The sequence below is a fragment of the Lepisma saccharinum genome, chromosome 12, assembly GCF_977018435.1.
Source record: "Lepisma saccharinum chromosome 12, izLepSacc3.1, whole genome shotgun sequence".
Classification (NCBI taxonomy): domain Eukaryota; kingdom Metazoa; phylum Arthropoda; class Insecta; order Zygentoma; family Lepismatidae; genus Lepisma; species Lepisma saccharinum.
The window spans coordinates 69971256-69993343 of record NC_139240.1 but is presented as its reverse complement, the minus strand read 5'-3'; the positions used below and the strand labels follow the sequence as shown (position 1 = coordinate 69993343).

Here is a 22088-nt window from a genome sequence, read left to right as displayed (position 1 = left end):
GTACTGTTTTTCTCTAATAACGAAAATGAAAGAGACGTTTGCCAAGCGACTAAGCTTACGAGTAAGAATAGCAATATGCAAAACTCCATGTTGTGCCGCACAATGCAAAGCATCAGTGAGTGCATCACACTGGCCTGGCAAGTATACCTGTGTACTTTGTACTACAGTGGATGGCTTGAAGGCTTACCTGTTTAATGACTTGCGTGTTTACTTCTTTTAATTGTTCCGAGTTAAATGTTTACAGAAACTTTCTGATGTTGGGAGAGAATCTGTAGCACAGAGACCATCCGTCATCCTGCCAGTGTTCCGTCAGCACTCCTATTCCTCACTCAGGGTTACCTTAAAACATACCGGGAGTACATTGCACTCGCTTGTAGATCTTCCAGCGCTGTTATCACCTCTAAATCCTTGCCTAATTATTGTCTTTTCTAACTAACTAACTAACTCTCTAGCCCGACAGTTTATGGGTGCAGCAACACAAGCCTTCCATCTGTCCCTATCCTGAGCGAGATCTATATACTCTTTTCCATCCCTACCGATTTCCTTTAGGTCCATCTCAGCGTTATCCATCTTCGTCTTGGCCTTCCTACTGGTCTCTTACCATCAGGTTTCCCAACAAGAATCCTGTAAACTCTTCTTCCCTCTCCCATTCGTGCCACATGGCCTAAGTCTTAATTCTTGTCCTTTCAGTATCCATCAAGGTTAGGAAATAGGTAATTATCGGTTGGAACAAGATCCGGTGAGTAGGGTGGATGTTCTACGAACTGAAACCCCAAATCCTTCAAAACAGCCTTGTGCGGAGGAGCATTGTCCTGTATGCATTTCCACATTATTCCCCACCATGGTCCCTTCATTGATTTACGTTGTGATCCTCCAAATTGGCACATTACGCTATGAAAAAACACTTTACATGTATATTTTTGGAAGGATTCGAACCGAATCAAGCTTGTCGTGGCGCTTCGATTCGAAAGCTTGCAATGATTACTGGAGATTCGCTTCCAAGCCTGTCGCTTCGGTCTGAAATCTTCCTGAGAATAGAACAGACTGTAATGATTAACAAAGCCTCAAAAATGCCACAAACTCAATTAACACAACGCGCTACGACTTCAGGAGTCCCGGGTTCGAATCTCAGCCTGGGCATGGGTGTTCTTTGTAAGTGTCCCTTCATCAATTTCACCATATCATCACTCATCTTCGTGATTATCCAAGAGAGGCAGAAATGCGAAGTAAAACAAACCATATCAATTAATCAATCTTCAATCCGGGAACAGTAGCTCAAGTCAGGGGTGTCCACAGTGGGAGATTATGGCGCATGCGCCGTCGAGATTTTCTGGAAGATTTTCCCCTTTAAATAATAATAAAGTCAACATTTATATATTTTTCTAGCAATTATTATTATTGTTTTTTTTTTTTTTTGCAAACTGAGAGCAAATATTGATTTAATTGGGTGCCATGGCATTATCTCTTTTACAACTTTTTTCATTTAGACTAAGAAAGGCAGACATTGCTAGCGAAACCAACAAGAACATCTTAAGAAATGCGTTTCTATTTGCATAAAATTTGAGGAGTTCAATTGCCCCTCTGTGTTCCCCTGCAGGTGCCCTTTGCCGTCAAAGTTTGCCCCCACCCCTAGAATTGATTCCGTCCAAGGTTTGGGGAGAGGAGGGTCAATGCCCCCCCTGTGGTTGCGCCACTGTTCGAGAGATTGCCATAATTTTAAACCTACAATAGCGGGGAACTTACGTACGTACGACGCATGTTGAACATACGAACAGTCTAAAAATAGGAATTTGCAACACCAAAGCCAGCGCTTTATTACACAGGAAAACAGAAAACTGGGGCGAAATCTGACCCTTATAATGTTGCTTCATTGCGCTTTTATACCCCTGTGGTTATAATCGCTGCAAAGCCTTCCCCCTTGCTGTTACACACAGCGGCCGCCTTGCGTAGTAACATTTCTCCTTGTCGGACAGGTGGAGTGTGACGTACACCGCCTGCCAGTTACTCACAGCGCGCCTTTTTATTTCTTTCGGCGCTCAGTCGGCCTGCGACCGAGAAGGAAGCAAGTCTCGCACGATCGTGCTGCGTGGGACCAGTCGAAGTGCGTGTGCGTGTCGGAACGGAGTGTGTGCCCGTGTGTTATGGAGTTGCGCTGTGGCTCGAGTGACGCCGTTGTTAGGGAAACGAGAAAGAGCTTCTGAGCGAACGTTCTCGCACAGTCAGTGACCCAAAGGGTGAAACAGGGGGTGGACTTGTGTGCAAGGGCAAGATGAAGATGCGACACATGAAGGGCATCCGCAGGAGTAAAGGGTGAGTAGTAACGTAACACTTATTTTTACCCCCGCCGAACCTACGACTGTCAAGTATGCACATTACCAGGTTATAAACAACAGTATTGTGCGAAAAACGGTCTAATTTTGATATCGCTGTCTTTTCGCTTGTGCTCGTCTCGACAATAAAAAGTAATCAAGAAAGATTCATCGGTAAAACTTCGATAGCGTCCCAACACCTCTCACTCATTTATTTCGTCATTTTTAAAATTCGTACTTACCTATTCTGCATTGCGAAAGATTCTTTAAAGTGCTATTTTGCTTTTTTCACGAACAAGAGTTCAATTTTTGACATAAAGAGTAATTATTAAACCATTGACGTTAGCCCCACATACTATTGACGTTAGCTTCAAAAACCATTCATGGGTAGACCCAAAAACCATTGATGTTAGCCCCAAAAACCATCCACGGGTAGCGCCACAAACCATTGATGTTAGCCCCAAAAATTCACGATAGCCCCGCGAACCATCACGGGGACGAGGTATGCCTACAAGGTTAGGTTAGGTTCCATTAGCACTCATTTCGTTCAATTTAGCATATACGGACAACATCGGGTTTTCTCGATGAAAAAAATACCAACACGAACTTCCAAATGCTACAGAAACTCATTTCGGTAAGTAGTTTCTTGCGTAAAAATGAAGGAATCCGTTGCGACGCTATCGAAGTTTTACCGATTCATCAATACAGGGTTAGCTTATGCTGTAAGCTGAAAACGATTGCATTTTAAACATTTTCCGACCTCCATGGTGGAGTGGTTAGCAAGGGTCACGGGTTCGAATCCCGGCCTGCGCATTGTTTGTGAGTGTTCCTTCATACATTTCATCATATCATCAGTCGTCCTGGTACTTTAGTATTATGCGGACTACCTCGTTTGTCTACTTTAAATGATATTTCCCCAAACCTAACCTAACCATACGTGTTTCTTTTGCTTTCTAAGAAAACACGGTCTGAAATGAGTTAGTTCGTCATCCTCATCTTGGTGGTTAGCCAAGAGTGGCAGAAAAGCGAAGCAAAATAAAATCAATCTGTGAGAAATCACATTTCTATATTAACATGTTTGTTTATGCTTTCTTATAACTTTGAAATAAGTTTTCGTTACAATATCTTTTGAGAATTTAATAACACTTCTCCCAGAAAGATCTTAAAGCATTGAGATTTCTGATAACGTCTTCTTGGTCGCTATCAAGTATTTGCGTGCACGTCCGCAGGATTTTTTTTCCAGGGAGGGGCCAATAAGGTATTTTTACCAAGGAGTCATGTTTCCCCCCTCCCATAATAGTGTTATACCCTCGAAAAAAACACTTCCTCACATTGAAGTTATCATGTTCCTGCAACACCCTTCCAATAATTAACATTAATTACTGAATATGTGTAATATATGTTATGGTAACATCAATTTTCTGGGAGGGGGGTTATGCCCCCCCCCCTTGCTCCACATTTCTGGACGCCCATAAGTATTTATAAGTATCAATTTTAATTAGCATGTATCGAACTTGACACTACCGACCGTGTCATCAAGCGAGAATATTGTGATTTGCTATGCTTATTATTTAATATGTTTTAAGTTTTTTGTTGGGGTTTTGTAGAAGCATCGCATTTTTTTTAGTCTGAAAAGAGGACGTATTGTAATCGTGGATCGATATGAGCGTTTGCGATAACCATAAATAATAAGTATAAAATTTATACTCCACACGGGTAACTGTTAGTTTGTCGATTTGCAAGCTTTCTGTGAAGAACTCGAATGGTTAATTAAGCTCTTGTTTTGCATCGGAAAAGAAGCTTTATTTAGGCACATACTGTACAAAAACTTCAGCCTCCCCTTTCGCCTTTTAATCAAGGGGTCCCAGGTTCGATCCCCGACTGGAGGCACGTCGCACCCTGCTTCGGATCCCATTTTGAAGTGTGGACCTCGCCGAGTTTAAAGCTGGCCCAAAAACAACTTTCGATTTTTTCAAAACCACAGTACACGAATGATAACAAAAGTTCTTTACAGCAATATCGTATCGATAAGACTATCGTCATTTTCACGGATACATTCATATGACTATATCGGCCAATACCGATCGATAAGAGACCATTTGCCCAATCCCTTTTACAACACTACTTATATTCTTAAGAAAATTGACACTGAAGTAAACGTTGCAGGTTTAATAATGTTTCAGCATTTAGAATTTCGTAAGGTGTGCACAAGTTTCGATCGAGACAAGCTAGGTATGTATCGATTGTTTCAATAGCGAAAATCGAGTCTCGTTCTAACAATCGTTTCAACATCGAGTTTCGATAAAATAATATAAATAATATGGAATTGTGCATATACCAGAAGCAAATATGTCGAAAAAAGTAGAGTAGGATTTATGTTTCGATCGTGACTCGAACGTCCAAAGAAGATTTGGCCGAGAAAATTGTATTACAGTAAAACCTCGTTAATTCGTACCCCGATAAGCTGGACAGGCAAATAAAAAAAAAGAATGCAAAGTTTTAAATGTGGCTAGAAGTCAACAAGAGAACTTCCCAAAGAAAAGGCAGTCAACCACTGATGAAATTCTGTTTCCCGCAGACTTTGTACTGTACTGTATAGTGTATTTAGGCCTATGCACTTTAAATACACCATAATAAACGTGTTTTGTTGCTATAAACGGAGTTTTAAGGCACTTTCTACTGTTCTTTTAGGTTATTTCAGTTAATCCGGACTTTCGTTAAACCGGTCAACTTATCCCCCATTAGTCCGGATTAACGAGATTTTACTGTACAAACTAAATACGTCATATTTTAATAATTATTATCTAGTGTAAAATCAGAAAAACTGCCTTATAGTTAACCGTAACAGCCATATTTTATTTCCGAAGCGTCTGGAATAAAAAATAAAGTCTTGCGTTTGCAAAGTATCGGTGAAATGTATTCATACACTAAATTACCATTAATGCAGCCGTTTCCAGAAATTTTATATCTTGTTTGTGCGTCAAAATGTGTTCACCCTTGAGATGTTCATTTTTACCCTATGCTGAGACGAACAAGTTCACTCATGTGGGATTCGAACCCGACTCTATACGCTCAGTCGATATGGCGGGTGCTTCATATGTTGAAAACTGCCGAACAGAGTCGTACACCGGCCTTGATCGTTCCGTCAAAGTAGAACAAAGGATTGCCACGTTCAACAATGCTTTTGCCAACAATAACGTTTTTAACCAGTTGGGAAATCGTCCAGTAACGTATTTCATTGTGTTCTGTTAATTTTGAAATTGTCGTTGTGAAGCTGTATTTACGCGCTCGACTTGAAAATTACCGACAAACGAAATAACGCCATGGCGGTAAAACTAGTATTGTAGTGGCTTGATCAAATAAAATACCGCCTCGGCCAGGATTAGCGTCTCTATGTAAGAGTCCCCAATGCCGAAGCAAAGAAGAGGAAATATTTTAGAACTGTTGGATACAAAATGTCTTTCTACTCCATGGAAACGATGATTCAAGAACTTTGGCGCCGAAAGCTTTATTTGTACATTGTTGAATGTTCCGATATCACTACGGCGTTTTATGCAACCGCCCTATGACGTTTGGGGCTTGCTGCTGTTATCTTTTGTGAATACGGCGAATTCCGCTATGATAGTATGAAGAGCGCGAGATTGGAGGCAGGCGGTTTCACTTTGGATAGGATTGCTATGTGTATTTCATGAGTAAAAATCCTGAACGCCCATGGGGATTGGAGGCTCTAATTGTAGACTTTATACTGTAACCCAACTTCCATACAGTTCCAAAGGTGATAAGGTATTTCAGAAACGCGGAGGAGCATGAGAACACAGCCTTGTAGCCAAATTTAGAAGTCACGTTTTTGCAACAAAACCTACAAAAACATCAAGACAAATCAAATTTTCTGAACCATAGATTCGTTTTGATTTGATTTATTTTACTTCGCTTTTCTGCCACTTTTTGGATAATTCCGAAGATAGATTCGTGTAAAAGAATGTAATTAATAAATGAAGACCACAGGGAAAGAATGTGCTTTGTTCATTTTTAGCTAAATTTAGATAAAGGTGCTATCAAATAGCTCTGTGAGGGGTCTTTCTAACTAGGAATTCTACAAGAATAGAACGTGCTTTCCCATCCATTGCAAGAAGGTTTTGGTTGCGTATACAGGTAAAGAACATGCTCATAACAAGGAAATTACGTGCTCTCCTGTAAAATCAATAAAATGGACAAAGGACGTTCTTTCCGTGTGGTCTTCAAAGAGCAAAATTCATGAAAGTATAGTCTTAATGATTTCTGTTTTCTCACTCGATTCTGGGACATTGATGCGTCCCGAAGAAAATGTTCGAACCCCTGTGTGTGTGTGGTGTATATACACATGTATAATGTGTAAGGTATCTCCAAATGGCGTTGCTAAGAGTTGCTTGTTTTAGGGGTACAGAAAAGAAAGCAAGATTCTATAATGGATGCGGAAATGTGACATTATCGAGTTAGTGGTGTGGGTAAATGCCGACAAAGTGAATCATGGGAAATATTTGTTCCGGGCGGTGGCGGAATTAGAAAGTGCAGAAGTCATATGGGAAAGAATGCGATTAGCGGGAATACACTTACGATGAGAAGATGATACCGGGGATTCACCAAGTAATATGAGATTAATGTTTCCTGTCCTAAGAATATACAAGGCGGTGTTTACTTTGCCGTCAATGCCTTTCGTCTGTCCGTAACTCGGACATGGCGTTGTAGCCTCTCGGCTCTGGAGAAACAAGACCTTCATGCATTCCCTATCTTGGATTGATTTTACTTTGCTCTTCTCCCACCTTTGGACAATCGCGACGATGATGAGTGATGACATGATGAAATTGATTAAGCGACGCTTATAGAGAACACCCATGCCCAGGTGGATTCGAACCTGCAACCCCTGGCGTCGTAGCGCGCTGAGAACCACTCCACCACGGCATTACCCTATCTTTAAATAGGCTAATCGGGACTGAAGCTACAGTTGAAAGTAGGATCAGAACCACAACGTTACCACTACGCCATCGGGGAGACCCATTACATTATCTTAATATATAAAAGAGTTTGTCCTCACTAACTCATCAATGCACAGCCCAAACCCGTGAGACTACATATCAACCACTAATGGTGAGGGGCTAGAGGAAGTTTGCTAAACTTTTTTTTGTTTTGATATCGCGTAGTGGTTACGTCGTCGCCTTGTAATCAAGGGATCGTGGGACCCACTTTAAACTGTAGGTCCAGTCCCAATTAGCCTATCTGTACATACATAATGTGGACATAATACAACTTGAACTCAAAAGTCCCCAATAGATGGCACTGTGTGTATTACACATTTTTATATGGTTGTGAGCAGCTAAGATCTATATAAACGGGCTAATGCACACGCCTAATATATAAACATAAAATATAAAAATAATACAACGCAGACGGTTCGCACATATGCACACTGTTAGGGCGAAAGAGAGGTTGTTGTTGCAATGAAAAGCGTCATCGCACCTTGACATCTTGATGTGTGCTTAATGTCACCACCAATAGCCATTGGCACTGCTACCCACATCATTTACCACACATTCTTATCTGTTCTGCTTTCTAAAATCCCTGCTGTGAAGCGAGTTGCGATGGGCATGGTCCTTGAAGTATGAAATTCCTTAATTATACACAATGTTCATACATTCTTTGGTGTGAACAATGCTGGTATACTGTGAAAAGTAATTTATAATATTAGATTTAATCCTGTCCTTGTTTCAATAATACATTGTTCTTTAGCGGAATCAATTAACACAACTGTTAGATAGTGAATATGTATAAAGAGAGAAAGTTTTATTTATTTCATATTTAACTTGTCTCTTGTTGACATCCACTATTCGTATTGTGGCGTGTCGGAATTTGTTCAATTGCCTCTTCAAACCAAGAGTCGATTTTGTGTGCTTCAGTGTGATCCACTGTAGGAGCATTGCAAGTGCAATGTTTCCACTGCTGCAACAACGCAACGATGTGATAGTGCGCCACGGGACAAATTGATTTTTGTCTCTCTCGTGCGACTCCTTGTTTGACAGTCATCTGCTTGTAGAAAGATTTCGCCAGCGAACCGATTAGATGGATCAAGTTGCTTGCTGCATACAAGAAACAAAATGTCTCATTCTTCAAGGTTCCTACATTGGGGGATAAAACTTCAATAAAATAAATATTAATAACAATTAGTAGCATTATCATGATTATGATTAATAATATATAATAACTATCATAAACTAATAAACCAATTTCATTACAATTATTATTATTATACCTTTGGGGGAGAGACTATCCTACCCCATGAGTGAATATCTAGCACAACTATTTTTCATTATTGTTTTGCATTTCGTAGTTAGTGGACTAAAAATGAATAATTATTCTACTTTGTTATTAACTTTTATGCCCCATGTTCAAGAAAAAGCTTTGAAAGGGGAAACATTTTTCACCAAAGTTTGTTACATAAAGCTCTTAATTTTTGGAGTTGTGACAGTTGTGGAACCATTTATCTTTAGATTAAATGGTACAATATAAAAGTAAAAAAGACAGTTGGAAACAGAGGTGCCAAATTTAGCACTTCCCCCATGTTACAATTAACCGTTTTAAGTGTCGTAAAGTAACTGTTGATAATATTACTTTGTTGCAAAAAAGTAATTCTATTACAGTTGCAGCTACTTACTTTTAATAGCTAGTAACTTACTACTTGTAACTGCGTTTCTAATACTACCACTAATTAATTGTTTTTGCAATTAGTATAAGTAAAATACTTTCCTCCCCTTTTCTATAACATTTGGCTGGTCGTGGCGATTGATTAGATTAAATTCATCAAAAGGGAAAACTCATACTCGAATCCGAAATGTTCGGTGATGAGGTTCTGAGTCGGCCACTTAACGCACTCGCCCATCAAGACTAGGATGTTCACGTCGACACTACTCGCAGGTCTCTATCGAGAACTGTTATCGGAAAGAGTTAGACTCCCGGTCAGTGGTGAGCGATGATGATATTCACCTCCGACAGACAAACATACAACCAATGCTTGGGGGAGGTGTCAGCCGAGGGAAGTTCGGACACAATTCGTATCAATACCAGCAGAGGGGGTTAGTGGTGCGTGAGTCTGACAATTGAAGCTGTCTCTTTTTGTGATTTATGACCTCATTAACCAACAGTCACTGATGCCTCTTTTGTTTTTTTCAAAACTCAACTGACAGCAGTGAGAACTTATTTACATTTCGAGCCTATTGTCTCCAAATAACCTAATTTAGATTCCTTCACTCTTTCGCTGTTCGATTAACCGACTCTTACAATGTCCGGAAATGTATTGTTTTCGGTACTTACGTTTATTTTATCGAAGAATATAGAACAAAGGAAAACTTCAAGACAGCCTGAAGTGTCGAGTTGTGCACAAACTTGTATTAAGTTTAGAGTTGTTAACCGTCAGTGTCGCTCCAGTCGAGTCTGGTCGTGCTTACATTTGTAAAGCAGCACTGCAGCATCTTCGCATGCATTATTCTGTGCCGTGCACGAAATTCGAACGTTCTGTAATGAGTCTGTAATTGTTTTAGATATCAAAATTAATTATTTTGTAACCTCTATCGGCATTTGAAAATATTTTAAAAGATTATGTAATTTCAAACTTTAATTATTTTATGTAGATGTTGTAGAAGCCTAAATTACATGTGATTATGCAAAATCATGTTGGATACTTGTAAATATCGACCAAGTTATCTTGGTATTTGGTCAACAAACTTTCTGCATAAAAAGGGACCAAAATCTATACTTTTCGGCCATTTTTTCGTTTGCCGTTTGGCTAGTATATCACAGGATAGTCTTGTATGTGATACCAACGAACCGAGATTAATCTTGGAAGGGTTGCCTGTTAAAGATTTGTTAGCAGATCTGCCTCAGTCAATTCGATCCAATATTGCCAGTGGATACGTTTTGTTGTAATTGTGCAAAGAAGGAAGGACATTCCATAACCTTTCATTTTCAACTAAAGAAAGGTATAAGTGCGACACCAGTGACCAGTCAGAGCCTGATCTAAGAGAGAAGTCCGATTTGGGGTAACCCAGCTGTGACCAGTCACAGGGCCAAGGGGACCAGCGGAGGTACGTGTCAAGTCACTGGGAACTCTCCCATGAACAGCTCACGTTCTTATCTTTCGTTGTTTGTTTGCAACCATGTTTCGTTCTGGTGAGTTCTGCTTCAGAGCTCGCGCGCATCCTAATGGTTAGCACTATAGCCTTTGGTGCGAACAGTCCTGGGATCGATTCACGGTGGGAGCTCTGACGTTTCAGTGTTGAACCAGCATCGCGAGGACGATTGCGAGCTTATTGACGCAATGGCAGCGAGCTTCTGTCTCGAAAGTCAGAAAACTTCTCGTCCTGCCCTTTCGATCAGACCATGAGACCTCAGAGTTGAGTTGGTATGTGCCGAAAGCGGAAATGCATAACAGATGTATAGGCGACCATATTATTTATCTAGACTTGTCTCTTGCTTCATGAAAAATATAATTTTTCATAATTATAAGTCCCTATAAAATTCCATATTTTGATTAAAATAACTGAGTACGTTTATATACAGGGCGGTCCGAATGTCTTGTTACCCCCAGTTGGTTTTCGGATGGCTGGACAGCAGCCTGTGAGCACATGGACGTCCAACAAAAAAGGAAGTGCATTATTAATTCATTGCAGGCTCCCAGATGGCGTAGTGGTAGAGTCGCCGCCTTGTAATCAAGGGGTCCCGGTGGAGGTACATAGTGGTTCGGATCCCACTTTAAACTGTAGGTCCAGTCCCGATTAGCCTTACTGTGCGCAAAGTGAACTTAAAACACCAAATCAATCAATCAATTCACTGCAAGAGTTAACAAAGAGGCCCAAACCGAAACAGACAATAATCTTCCACAAAACATGCAGACAAATTATTACGCCAAGAAAATAGTAACTTTGAAAATTGTTCGGCAGTGAAAACATTCGGACCAGCTTTTTTTTCTATATGAAAATATGTTCCATGCTTATTAATATACGCCGAAACGTGCTTCGTGACTCTTATAAAGTGACATGGGTTGGAAACATGAGAATGAATATTAGACATAAGTTATTGTACTTTTGTTTGACTCGCAAGTGCTAGGAACTGTAATCTCTGAATCCCGCTTCGTTTTTAAGTAGCTGTATTTCCATAACCATATGCGACTTGTTCCTGTTTATTGTTTGTTTATTTATGGTTAAAGCATTTCTTTTCAATTACATAAGCACTGTTTATTTGCCCTGTTTGGTCTGGTAATATCAGAATAAAATCACCTCATAATGAAATTATGTTAGTTCACCTTTTTTTCCCCCGATTGTCAACATAAGAAACTCAAGGACTTGGGATGTAGAAAACTGCGGTTGTTTTTTTAAAGGCATAAATAATACATATAAAACGTTCATACCAGTAGCGTGTGCTAAATTCAAGATCTGGACTAAGTATGACACGTGGTCCTAGGAGGCTATGAAGGAAGTATATAAAATGGTTAGACACACCCACTGTGCTTGTTTTCGGGTCAACGGCAGCTAGGTTGCCAACTCGTGAGAAATCCGGTTGCCAACTCTTGAGAAACGTGGTTGCCAACTCCAGAATCACCATAATTTAATTTAAATGACTAATTTAATAACAATTTCTAATCGATTTTTCTTCTGTATTGTACTCTGTAGCCTCGAATATACTCCCCTGGTACATACATAATCCTTGAAACTTGATATATTTATGATATAGATTTCACATGGAGGTGAGTCATCAGCCGATTGAAAGTCATTTTTCTGCTCCAGTTTTCAGCAATTAAGCGAAATTGAACCGCACGCGTTGTTCGCCAACCGTTAACATCAGAATCCTTATTTACGATTTTTGCGCTGCAATTTTTCATTCCACATAACGATCCCGTCATTGTGTTCCAATTTGAATAAGAATCGCCTCTTTGCTTTGTTCGTCGAGCGACCAAGCGTTTATTAATATCAAGCTTTCTCTCCATAAGGCTTTAATAACCAGTCACTTTTTTTTTATATTAATTTTCCAACTGAAAGAGAACGACAAATATGTTCTTATTTTATGATTGGCGCTTTTTTTATTGAATTTGATTGATTGGTTGATTTTATATTGTGGACATATCAGCACATAGGCTATGGGAACACACACAGAACCCCAAACGTGTCAATTGACGCATATACCTAGGTATGTTGACTCCAATAACACATTAAGGTGTATAAACTGCAAATGATGCACTTTTTGATGTGTCAAAATACACAGAAATGCACTAAAAATGCATTAATTTGGAAGATCAGACACGATCATTACAAAGATAAGAAATTTTCACTTTTAATGCATCAATTGACACGTAGATACTCACACGCGCGCCTCTGTGCGAGCGAATTCCATATGACACGAGTCAGAAGAGGGAACCGGTTTTCTCTGCGCAGACAGCAACCAGCTGAACACAAATCGAGTTGTGTTCCTAAGCACAGTAGTGTAGCCAACCGAGGTCTGATGAAGCGAAGCAGGTGAAGTAGCGTGGGAATATTCTATGTTTTGATGGAGATGGTGTTCAATAAAAAAAAAACTATTTGCATTGCAGATTTATTTGGATGTGCACGTGCGAGTGTGCGAATAGGCAGAAGCCGCCACTGCTCTGGAGCAAGGCCGCGCATAGCGGTAGAAAAGGGGGGAAATCGAGTGGGCAGAGCGAAGCAGTACACGCTGCTGCGAAGGCTGGTAACTGCAGTCGCTTTCCCTCCCTCCACGCAATCCCGTTCCCTCTCGCGTGTTCATTGGTGCAGCCGTCTCGCACCACTACTTGCGCAGAGATTTCTTTTCGTTCGCTTGCTCCAGAGACGGGTGTATTGAAATTTGCTGTTGAAATTCACTTATCGCCTTTGAGTTAGGCAACACACACATCGCCTTGCAGGGAAGCGAGCATTTCAGGATTTAAGTGTCCCATTTTTTGCCGCTGACTGTACATTACATCTACCGCCTTTGACATTTCCCACTGCAGGACTTGTTTCCGAGCGCTTACGCCCCCTAAGCAGGAGGAAAGGAAAATTAATCCATGCTCACTTGAATGGGAAGACAACTAAAACAGATGACGATCGTTCTTGTTGGAAACTTAAGTGCTGCTTCGTTAACTCCAGCGTTTTCCCTCCCTTTCTCGCTGGTTGAGGTTTTCGCTGGATTATCCTTGGCTCAGGACCGTTATGCTCCTTTTTGCACTTGCGTGGATGAAGGGGGAGCGAAGCGTTAAGAAAACAAGAGCGCATCTCAAGAACTGCTAGAACAAAGGAACGCTAGAAAACAGCAGTCGCTCTATGGTGTTGCGCAGCGGGTGTTTCAGGAAACAATTAGTAGGTGGGATCCTATCTTGTAATCTTCAAAAATCTACTCTAATGCATTATGATAATATGCTATGGGGAGCACTTCGCGGTGTCTTGGTCTCCTCTCGAGGTGTAAATGCAGTGGTGTGCACAGAATTTTAGAAGAGAGCCTTTGGTGGGGGGGGGGGGGTACGTATACTTTTTTTTAGCCAGCCCTCATTTTGCCATCTTTTTCTGTCTTTGAGTTTTTTTTTTTTAGGGATACTGAGCCTAAAAGGGGGTTATGACCCCTACCAACCCCCCTTGGGCACGGCACTATGTAAATGCCTGTATCGTTTGTGTCTTGTATAGTCCTTCGAAATATACAGTCTACACAGTATATAGAGCGTGCCACCCCACAAACTTTCACAGCGTATATTTTGAGGAATAGCTTTTCTCAACTTTTTCTGCTCGTCTCTCTTTTTTCTTTATTTTACATTGAGGAATACAAGGTGCGGCAGAATTCATTAGACAAAACTATGTATTGTAATATAAACTGTTGATCCAACACCTATATTGCTGCAAGGTACATACAAAAGCATTTCATTTGGTGTTTACGTTTTGAAAATAATGTCAGCGAGATGAGCTCCATTATTCTGCAAACATATCTTTGCACGCTGCAAAGATATGCTGCAAACAAGGAATAAATAAATAAACAGACTCCATCGTCTTGCTCAGCATTTCCAGTGGAATGTTCTGGATTTCAGCTCTTATGGATTCCTTCAGCTCTTCGGTAGTGTGGTCCCGGGTTCGATATCCGGTGGAGGCACATAGTGGTTCGGATCCCACTTTAAACTGTAGGACCAGTCCCGATTCGCCTTACTGTGCATAAAGTGGACTTAAAACACCAAATCAATCTTCGTTAGTGTGGGGTCGATTCACGTACACGTTTTGTTTTAAATATCCCCACAAAAGAAAATCGTATGCGGATAAGTCTGGCGAGCGTGAAGGCCATGTGCAGTCTCCATTACGTGACATGACACATTTCACGACAAACCGTTCCACAGCATGCGCGCGGTGCTCACTTCACCAGACCTCCATGTCTACTGAAGGCTTTGAGCTGTTTCACTAAATAACGAGTGAAACAGCGCGCTATATATCGGCAGGCGTGAATGACGCTAATTTCAAACTGTATAATGAATTCTGCCGCACCTTGTAAGAAATATTCTGCCCCTGGCATTACTTACTCTTGCTCTACCATTCCAACGCACGTCTGTGCTACACAATTACAGGCACCTATGGAGTTCGTGGGAAGAAGTTCTTCGATTTTGAGATGTACGAGAAAGAGCGAACCTGCTCGTGATATGTTTTGAATCGAATTTTTAGTGTAATTTGCATTTTAAGGTTCAAGTTCAATACATTTCCGAATAACATCCCTTCATTTTGAAATTAACTTCACGAGTATCGAAGAAATTCCCTTTGTTAAGGTTTGCCTCAGGCTCATCATCTCGAAATTCAAGTCCCTGAATAGTAAGGAACCGCGATGAATCCATAACAACTGACATGGTAGTGTCGGTTTTCCTCCGATCACCTTTGGTCCCGGGTTCGATACCCGGTGGAGGCACTTGAAACTGTAGGTCCAGTCCCGATTAGCCTTACTGTGCATAAAGTGGACTTAACACCAAATCAAGCAACCAACCAAATCTTGAATCAACTTTGAATGTCTTTTACTAATTGGCGTTGTCACTAACGACCCACGATTAGAATAATTTGCCTCTACTACAGATGATATTTTGTGGTCCTCAAAATATCCGTGATGTTTTAAAACCATCCACATTCAATGCTTTTTCCCAGTTCTTAAAACTGCTTAAAACTTAGGTTAATCGCGACGATTACTGGACGTAAATGAATGAGAAATCACCTATGCCCAGGTCAGCGCTGGAATCTTGAACGAAAGTCACACACATTCGTGTATATATACTAAAACAAATTAATATTTGTTAGTCAAGTTGGTATTATAAGCAGGACAGTGATATCATGCAGAATACACCACTTTGAAAAGGTGAAAATCGTCATACTCCTATAAATGAACTCTCTTATTATTCGATTTTAATTAACTTCAGTTGGAGGGCACGGGGGGGGGGCGAAGGTATCTGACTTGGGGCGTCCGCCCCCCTGCCTCCCCTCTGGCGTCGTCACTGCTTCCAACCCTCTAATAACTTCCCTGTTTACAGCCTCAGCTATAAACCCGAGTCTCCAGAATGCTAGTCAGATCATATACTCCTGAAAAAAAAAGTCCGCATTTGGCAACCCCAACTTCACACGTCTTGCAAGAACACTTATCGTCACTCAGCTAGTGTAACTGGGATTATTATCATTGTAGGAACGGCGCCTTTCTTCAGACTCTTCTTTGCTGTAATTTCTACTAATTCAGATTATAAATCACATTCGTAACACACTGGTATAAAAAGAAAAATAGCAACCTGAAATTTGTCTTTCAATAGCATTTGCTCGGAACTTCTCATCGGACGGAAATCTACGGTAAATTATATGGGAATTTTTCGTTTTCTTTATATATTCATGCCCTTGCAGCACAGTGAGACATTATTTATTGTCACCCAGACACTACAATTACCGTACCGTAGTTTTGGAATGAACCAAATCTTAGATATTTATTGTTTTGAGTTTGTTTGAGTTTTAAGTCCACCTTTATGCACAGATAGCTAGTCGGGACAGGATCTACAGTTTAAAGTGGTGTCCGAACCATGTTTGTCTATCGAACCCGGGGCCCCCTGAGAACAAGGCGAGAACGTTACCACTACGCCATCAATAGGCTTATTCTTTGAGTAACTAGCATTAATTAATTGAGCAATCCTTGACAAGGAATCTATTTTGAGCACTCATTTGTCACATCGGAAATGTCGAAAAAGGCAACGCTTGTTGAGGAGAGGCTTATCGGTGCAAAGCAGCACGTATCAAAGCGAACTAAATTGTTTTCATTGTTGCAACCCGCGAACCTCTCCCCTGTTTACTGCTGTTATTATTTATGAGTCCACCTACGTGGTTACCTTGGGATTGATATAGATGGTCGGCGTTTAGTCGTGCGCAAACACTCCGTATTCATCGTGACGTGATCAGTTTTTGTGCGTTAGTTTTTGTACAAAGCCAGATGGTTCGAGAGGAGGATACGTCTGCTTTACAGGACAGGGAGATGACTGATTGATGATGGACGGTGCATTCCTCTGGCCTCACATATCAGCATGTATTTGTTGTGTGGCCTTGAGAATGACACGGCGTGCAGTCGTTATGGGGCCTTGAGTGTTTCGGTGTAGGTCATCGTGCTATACAGGCGGCTAATTATTGTAACTTAATATTTTTACCGATAGAGCAACTGACAACCCAGAATCTCTTTGAATCAATAATGACGTAACATCCTCCTGCTTTTATCACAGCTAATAATTATTATATATTGATTTTCAATATTGGACGCAGCAGTTGTCAGATTTTTTCGAGATCTGTTCGTTGTGAATACACCTTGGGTTCCGAAGATATGTTCTCTCAAATCATTCTGTGTATTTTACTTCGCTTTTCTGCCACTTTTGGCTAATCGTGATGACGAGGATATGTGGTGATATGATGAAATTGGTGAAGCGACTCTCACTGCAACGGAGGTCGACAAATCTTAGATTTGGCAACGAGTACTAGACTCTTTAACGACAGATTTAAGAAAGACAACATAATAGTAATACAAGACTGGATGGGTTCAGAAATGGAACCAATACTTTTTCATACCTTTTTACAGCAATTTAACCCTTAAATGCCGGCTTGTGAGATATTGTGACAAGGAACTTTTTCTCGTAGTCCGTGACTTTTTGGACATACTGTATCTCGGATAATGTTCGGATACACATGTTTTGAGTTCTGCATGAGACTTGAGGTATGTAATTAGCAATTTGTAAGGTTTAATTAATTTCATTGAAGATTTTTTCTTGCTTTTTTCCACTATAATGAAAAACATAATAGACAATATGTAGGTACTGTTTTGTATCTTTTCGTCCCGGCGTTGCTAGCGTGGGGGTTCGACGAATTTCAAATTTCGTAAAGAGAAAAGTTTTTCTTCTTTCTTCATTTTCTTCTACCCGATAACGGAAAATTTGGTTTTTATAGCATAACCTTATAGCCCCATGTGTACTGAACAAAACGAGGTATAATTTGTATCTCTAGCGTTCTTAGTTCCAGAGATATAAAATGTTATTTAAAAACATGCGGAAGTTTAAAATTCGCGCTGCAAACGCCTCCGTCGTTGGCGAGTTTGCCGTCAAAACACGCTCCGTTGTTTAATGGTTAAAGAACACCTCTCCAAGGGAGTTGTTCAGAGTGAACGAATATACAAACTATCCAATTATAAAAAGTCAAGATGTGAATATGATTTGCACATATATTGAGCATACACAGAGAACTTTAAAATACATCAAATGAAAGTTGATGTACTTTTGGTGCAATCATTGACACAGTGAAACGTGTAATTTGAGTTTCTTTGCTGTATGGCCGTGTCTGATTCTATTGACGCATTATAGTGCATCGCACGTAACGACAACTGATAAAAAATAGCCTTTTATGCATTTCTCTGTGCATTTTCATGCATCGTAAATGCATCATCAGCTCTGTATGTACTTTAATGTGTTACTGTGGTCAACATATTTGTGTCAGTTGAAGAATTTCCACTCTTATTAAGCTTTGATCCTTGTTGCTGGTTATTAACAAAGCTTTGAATATGCTACAAGTAGGGAAGGGCAAATACTGAATTAAGATCTAGCACAGTTATTCCAAAGCAGAAGAGAAACCAGGAACTTGTGAAATCCATTTAGAGAAGCGCTTCATAACTACACAGCACATGAGTCATCGCATGACGGTAGATGGCGCATGCATGTGTATATTTCTTTATTGTTACAAATGTCGACTGTTCTTCCTAGATATCCTTGTCTATTATAAGAATCGCGCGCCTAGATTAAGGTTATATGATAGGAACCTTGTGACTTTCTCTCGCTTCTAACAAATAATATTTCATTGACATTAGTGTTATGATGTCATGTAAAACTCGACCCATTTCTTCACTGAAAAATAGTGAGTCAATTTTATTATCTAGCATAGCTATTTCCTTTTCCTTGACTATTTTCGGTTGTTTTGTGTTACTTTTGTACCTCTTGTTTGCAGCGTCATGTAGGCCAGCACGTAGCTATTTGCATATTTTCAGGCAGCACGAAGATATTTTTTGTGTGGTATTTAGTTATTTTCTAAATGTGACTGTGCCGCGAAGAAAATATTCACGCCCTTCTGTTTCTCCACTTTTTTTTTCCCTGACGCCGTCGCTGGAGATGCCCTATGTTAATTATACACTGTAAAGTTTATTATACGATTATGTCTTTTTGCGCAAACAAGATATTCTCACAATCACAGCACCGTAACTTTCCAACATCCAATCAGAGAGCAAGAAATGAATTCGCATTCACAAGTTGACTGGAAGAAGAAAATGCGCTACCCGGGCATGGGCGAAGGGAGACACAGAGAAAAGTAAACAAAAATTACTGTCGAATTTAGTTCAGGAGTTGGCCGCGGTTTTTTGTCTTCGTGGTAGGAATGTAAGCCTTTAATTTGGAGCCAAACCCTATTTCCACACTGAAGGACCACAATCTAGAATAAGCTTTTACATAAAAAGCGCACATAAGAATGAAATCCAAGATCTTAGTTACTTGTTTTGTTCCCCGAAATAAGAGCAAACCTCATCTTGGAAACGACAAGATCAGTTAGTTACCAAGTTATGGAAGTTCTTTTCTTTCAAAGGCGCCAAGATACAAACATTTAAGTAACCCAGATAGTAATGAACTGACATTTGAAAAGAAGAATGAGTTTTACAAAGCGAAAGAAAGGACACATTTCATTGTTGCATGTGACAAGTCGCTCCCCAAGGAACGTATCTTTATTGTTGAATTTTTATGCCTTTTTTTAATCAGATCACTCTTCATGCTCTTTCCTTCCGCTCTCTCGTTTGTGATTGGTAGATTAACGACTGAGGTTGCTTCACAGTTGCTGTTTGCAAAAGAGGAGGGGAAATCAAGAACTTGTTTAGTTCTGTAAAGAGCGTGTTGGACTATTGCGATTCCTGCTGTTATCTACTTCGCACGCCCATAACGCCTAGCTTCGTGATGGTCGGTCAGGAAGAAAATGTTGAATAGAGCCAAGGTTGCCAACTCTCCATGTAAAAATTCACTTACGGTCAGGAAGGAAATGTTGAATAGAACCCAGGTTGCCAACTCTGTAAGTAAAAATTCCCTGACGTCAAAGAACATTCGTATCAGCAGGTGTTCATTGCCTCCGCTAGACTTTCTTTTGTGGAACTTTAAAATGAAAATGAATTTTGATTTGCACATTGTCAATACGTGATAGAACACGGAGAAAATGTTTGTTTGGAATAAACAAGAACGGTTTCGGGTAAAGAAACGTTTGTTCAAATTGGCGACAAAGAAATTATTGTTCATGAAAACTAATTATTTTAGTAATACTGCCGATATCGTGACGGAGTTGTTATAGGGTGTCTACTCACCGGGAATTCTGCGTGAATTTTTCTCCATAGACTTTTATTAATCCAAATCCCATTGAATTTATACATATTTTGTAAATGCCCCGAGGCAAGTTTTTCACAGTTAAGCTTTTATTTATCTCGAGGAAGGAAAAGAAAGACGTGTGGAAAATAGAACAGAATTCTCTCAGTTCGTTTACTTTGCTAGTGTCCTTTGCAGAACAATCTATCTGGCAGACGGAAGATTATTGGAAGATGAGAGATCTTGAAACTGATTAGGTAAACTTGAGTTTGAAATTCTTGTAGAAGTAACAGTTTCTCGTAGATGAATATATCCCGTTACATTTGTCACTTGTGTTTGTTTATGTATTTCGAGTATTGAGTCCCAGTATGTTCCGCACCTGAAATTAAATATTTTAAATATACATACTGCTTAATTGAATTGAATTTGCATAGATGGAAATCACACAGACCCTTAAAAAGGCTTAGCGCCACGTCATGAAGGCGTATAGGGGATGTGGGGGTAACGCCCCACACTTTCTTGATCCTGTCGTGAGTGGGGGGTGATGTGATCAGCATCACGCCCCTGATCGCCTTTACCCCCCTCCCCCAAGTACCCATATTATTCGGCGCCGGAGTCGCTTCCAATGTTAGAAAAGTTCCCGGATTTGAACCGTCCGGGGGATCGAACCCGGGACCTTTAGCATGGTAGTCAGACACGTTACCGACTTTATTTTAATACAAAGGAAAGCCCCTATGCGGAAGCTTCTCCCATCAGGCTTCATTCACTCATATAATTTCATTCATGTTTCAATTTCAGGACTTTTCAGGACAGACAATCACAAACATCCATGCCCGAGCCAGGATTCGAACCCGAGACCCCTGGCGCCGTAGCGCGATGTGATAACCACTCCGCCACAGGGACCGACTGCCGACTGAGCCACCGCGGCCAACTCACACAGAACCTTAATATTGTCAATATTTTTGTGTGGGTGGTGAGAGGCGGTAATACGTAAGATTGAGAAAGAACATATGCTTGTACCCTTGAATTTTTTGACAGTTCACCTTGAAAACCGGGAATTATACTTGAATTTTATCATGATCGTAGAATGGCCAGCCTGGGTAAGGACAACGCGCTAACGCCAGTGGTCCTGGGTTTGAATCCCGGCCTGGGCATGGGTGTTCTTTGTATGTGTACTTTAATTAATTTCATCGTACAATGTGGTACTCTTTTATTACTACCTTTTCAGTAAAGATTTTGTGCACATTTCATTGAAGAAAGTGAACCAAGATTGTTAAAAAAACGTACTCTGAAGAGAACACCCATGATCTGGCGGGACTGGAACCCGGAATCTTCGGTGGCGAGATCGAAGGTCGACCATTAATACACTAAAGTGCGCGTCAAATCTCCTGCGTATGCCCTTGAACGGCTGAACAGCACCAGCGAATCACAGACGTGCGACGTTGCCGTGCTCTCCTTGACAAAGCGTTTCGCTCAACCACGCTGTCTCTTTTCCGTGTGAGATTTCGACATGGCACAGCCGCAGTGCGCTGCTATTGGCTATCGCCATATGCAGGAGATTTGATGTGCACTCTAATGCCCATGCATGTTTTGCCTTTACTTCATCTGCCACCTTCTACCAAGAGCTTCGGGGCAGGTGGCGTGTAGTACTTGTGCAACTGAGAAATCTCATTAACTCGAGCACCAAGAAAAGCAGCGCGTATGAATACTTGATAAAACCGCGGCGACAGGAAGTGCAATTAAGAATGCATTAGATTTCCGAAGAGAGTGCGTCGACTAATGCACTCGCCACTTACCAGTTACTCCCATCTTGAAGAATATGGGGAGGAAAAAGAAAACACGTTGTAAAGGTCATTTGC

The 22088-nt window shown here is 40.6% G+C and overlaps 1 protein-coding gene across 6 annotated transcripts in view; it reads left to right on the top strand.

Moving 5' to 3' along the window:
* The window catches only part of RapGAP1 (Rap GTPase activating protein 1), a 530826-nt gene that overhangs the window by 315201 nt on the left and 193537 nt on the right, over positions 1 to 22088 (top strand). The window contains exon 1 of one of the 6 annotated variants that reach the window (XM_083132613.1): positions 2111 to 2310. The exons of 4 other annotated variants lie outside the window; for them this stretch is intronic. In XM_083132613.1, coding sequence (XP_082988739.1) covers positions 2270 to 2310 — 41 coding nt within the window. In that variant the 5' untranslated portion in view covers positions 2111 to 2269. Of the gene's footprint in view, positions 1 to 2110; positions 2311 to 10398; positions 10421 to 22088 lie in introns of those variants that run through there. One more of the 6 variants, XM_083132615.1, reaches the window with a different exon arrangement.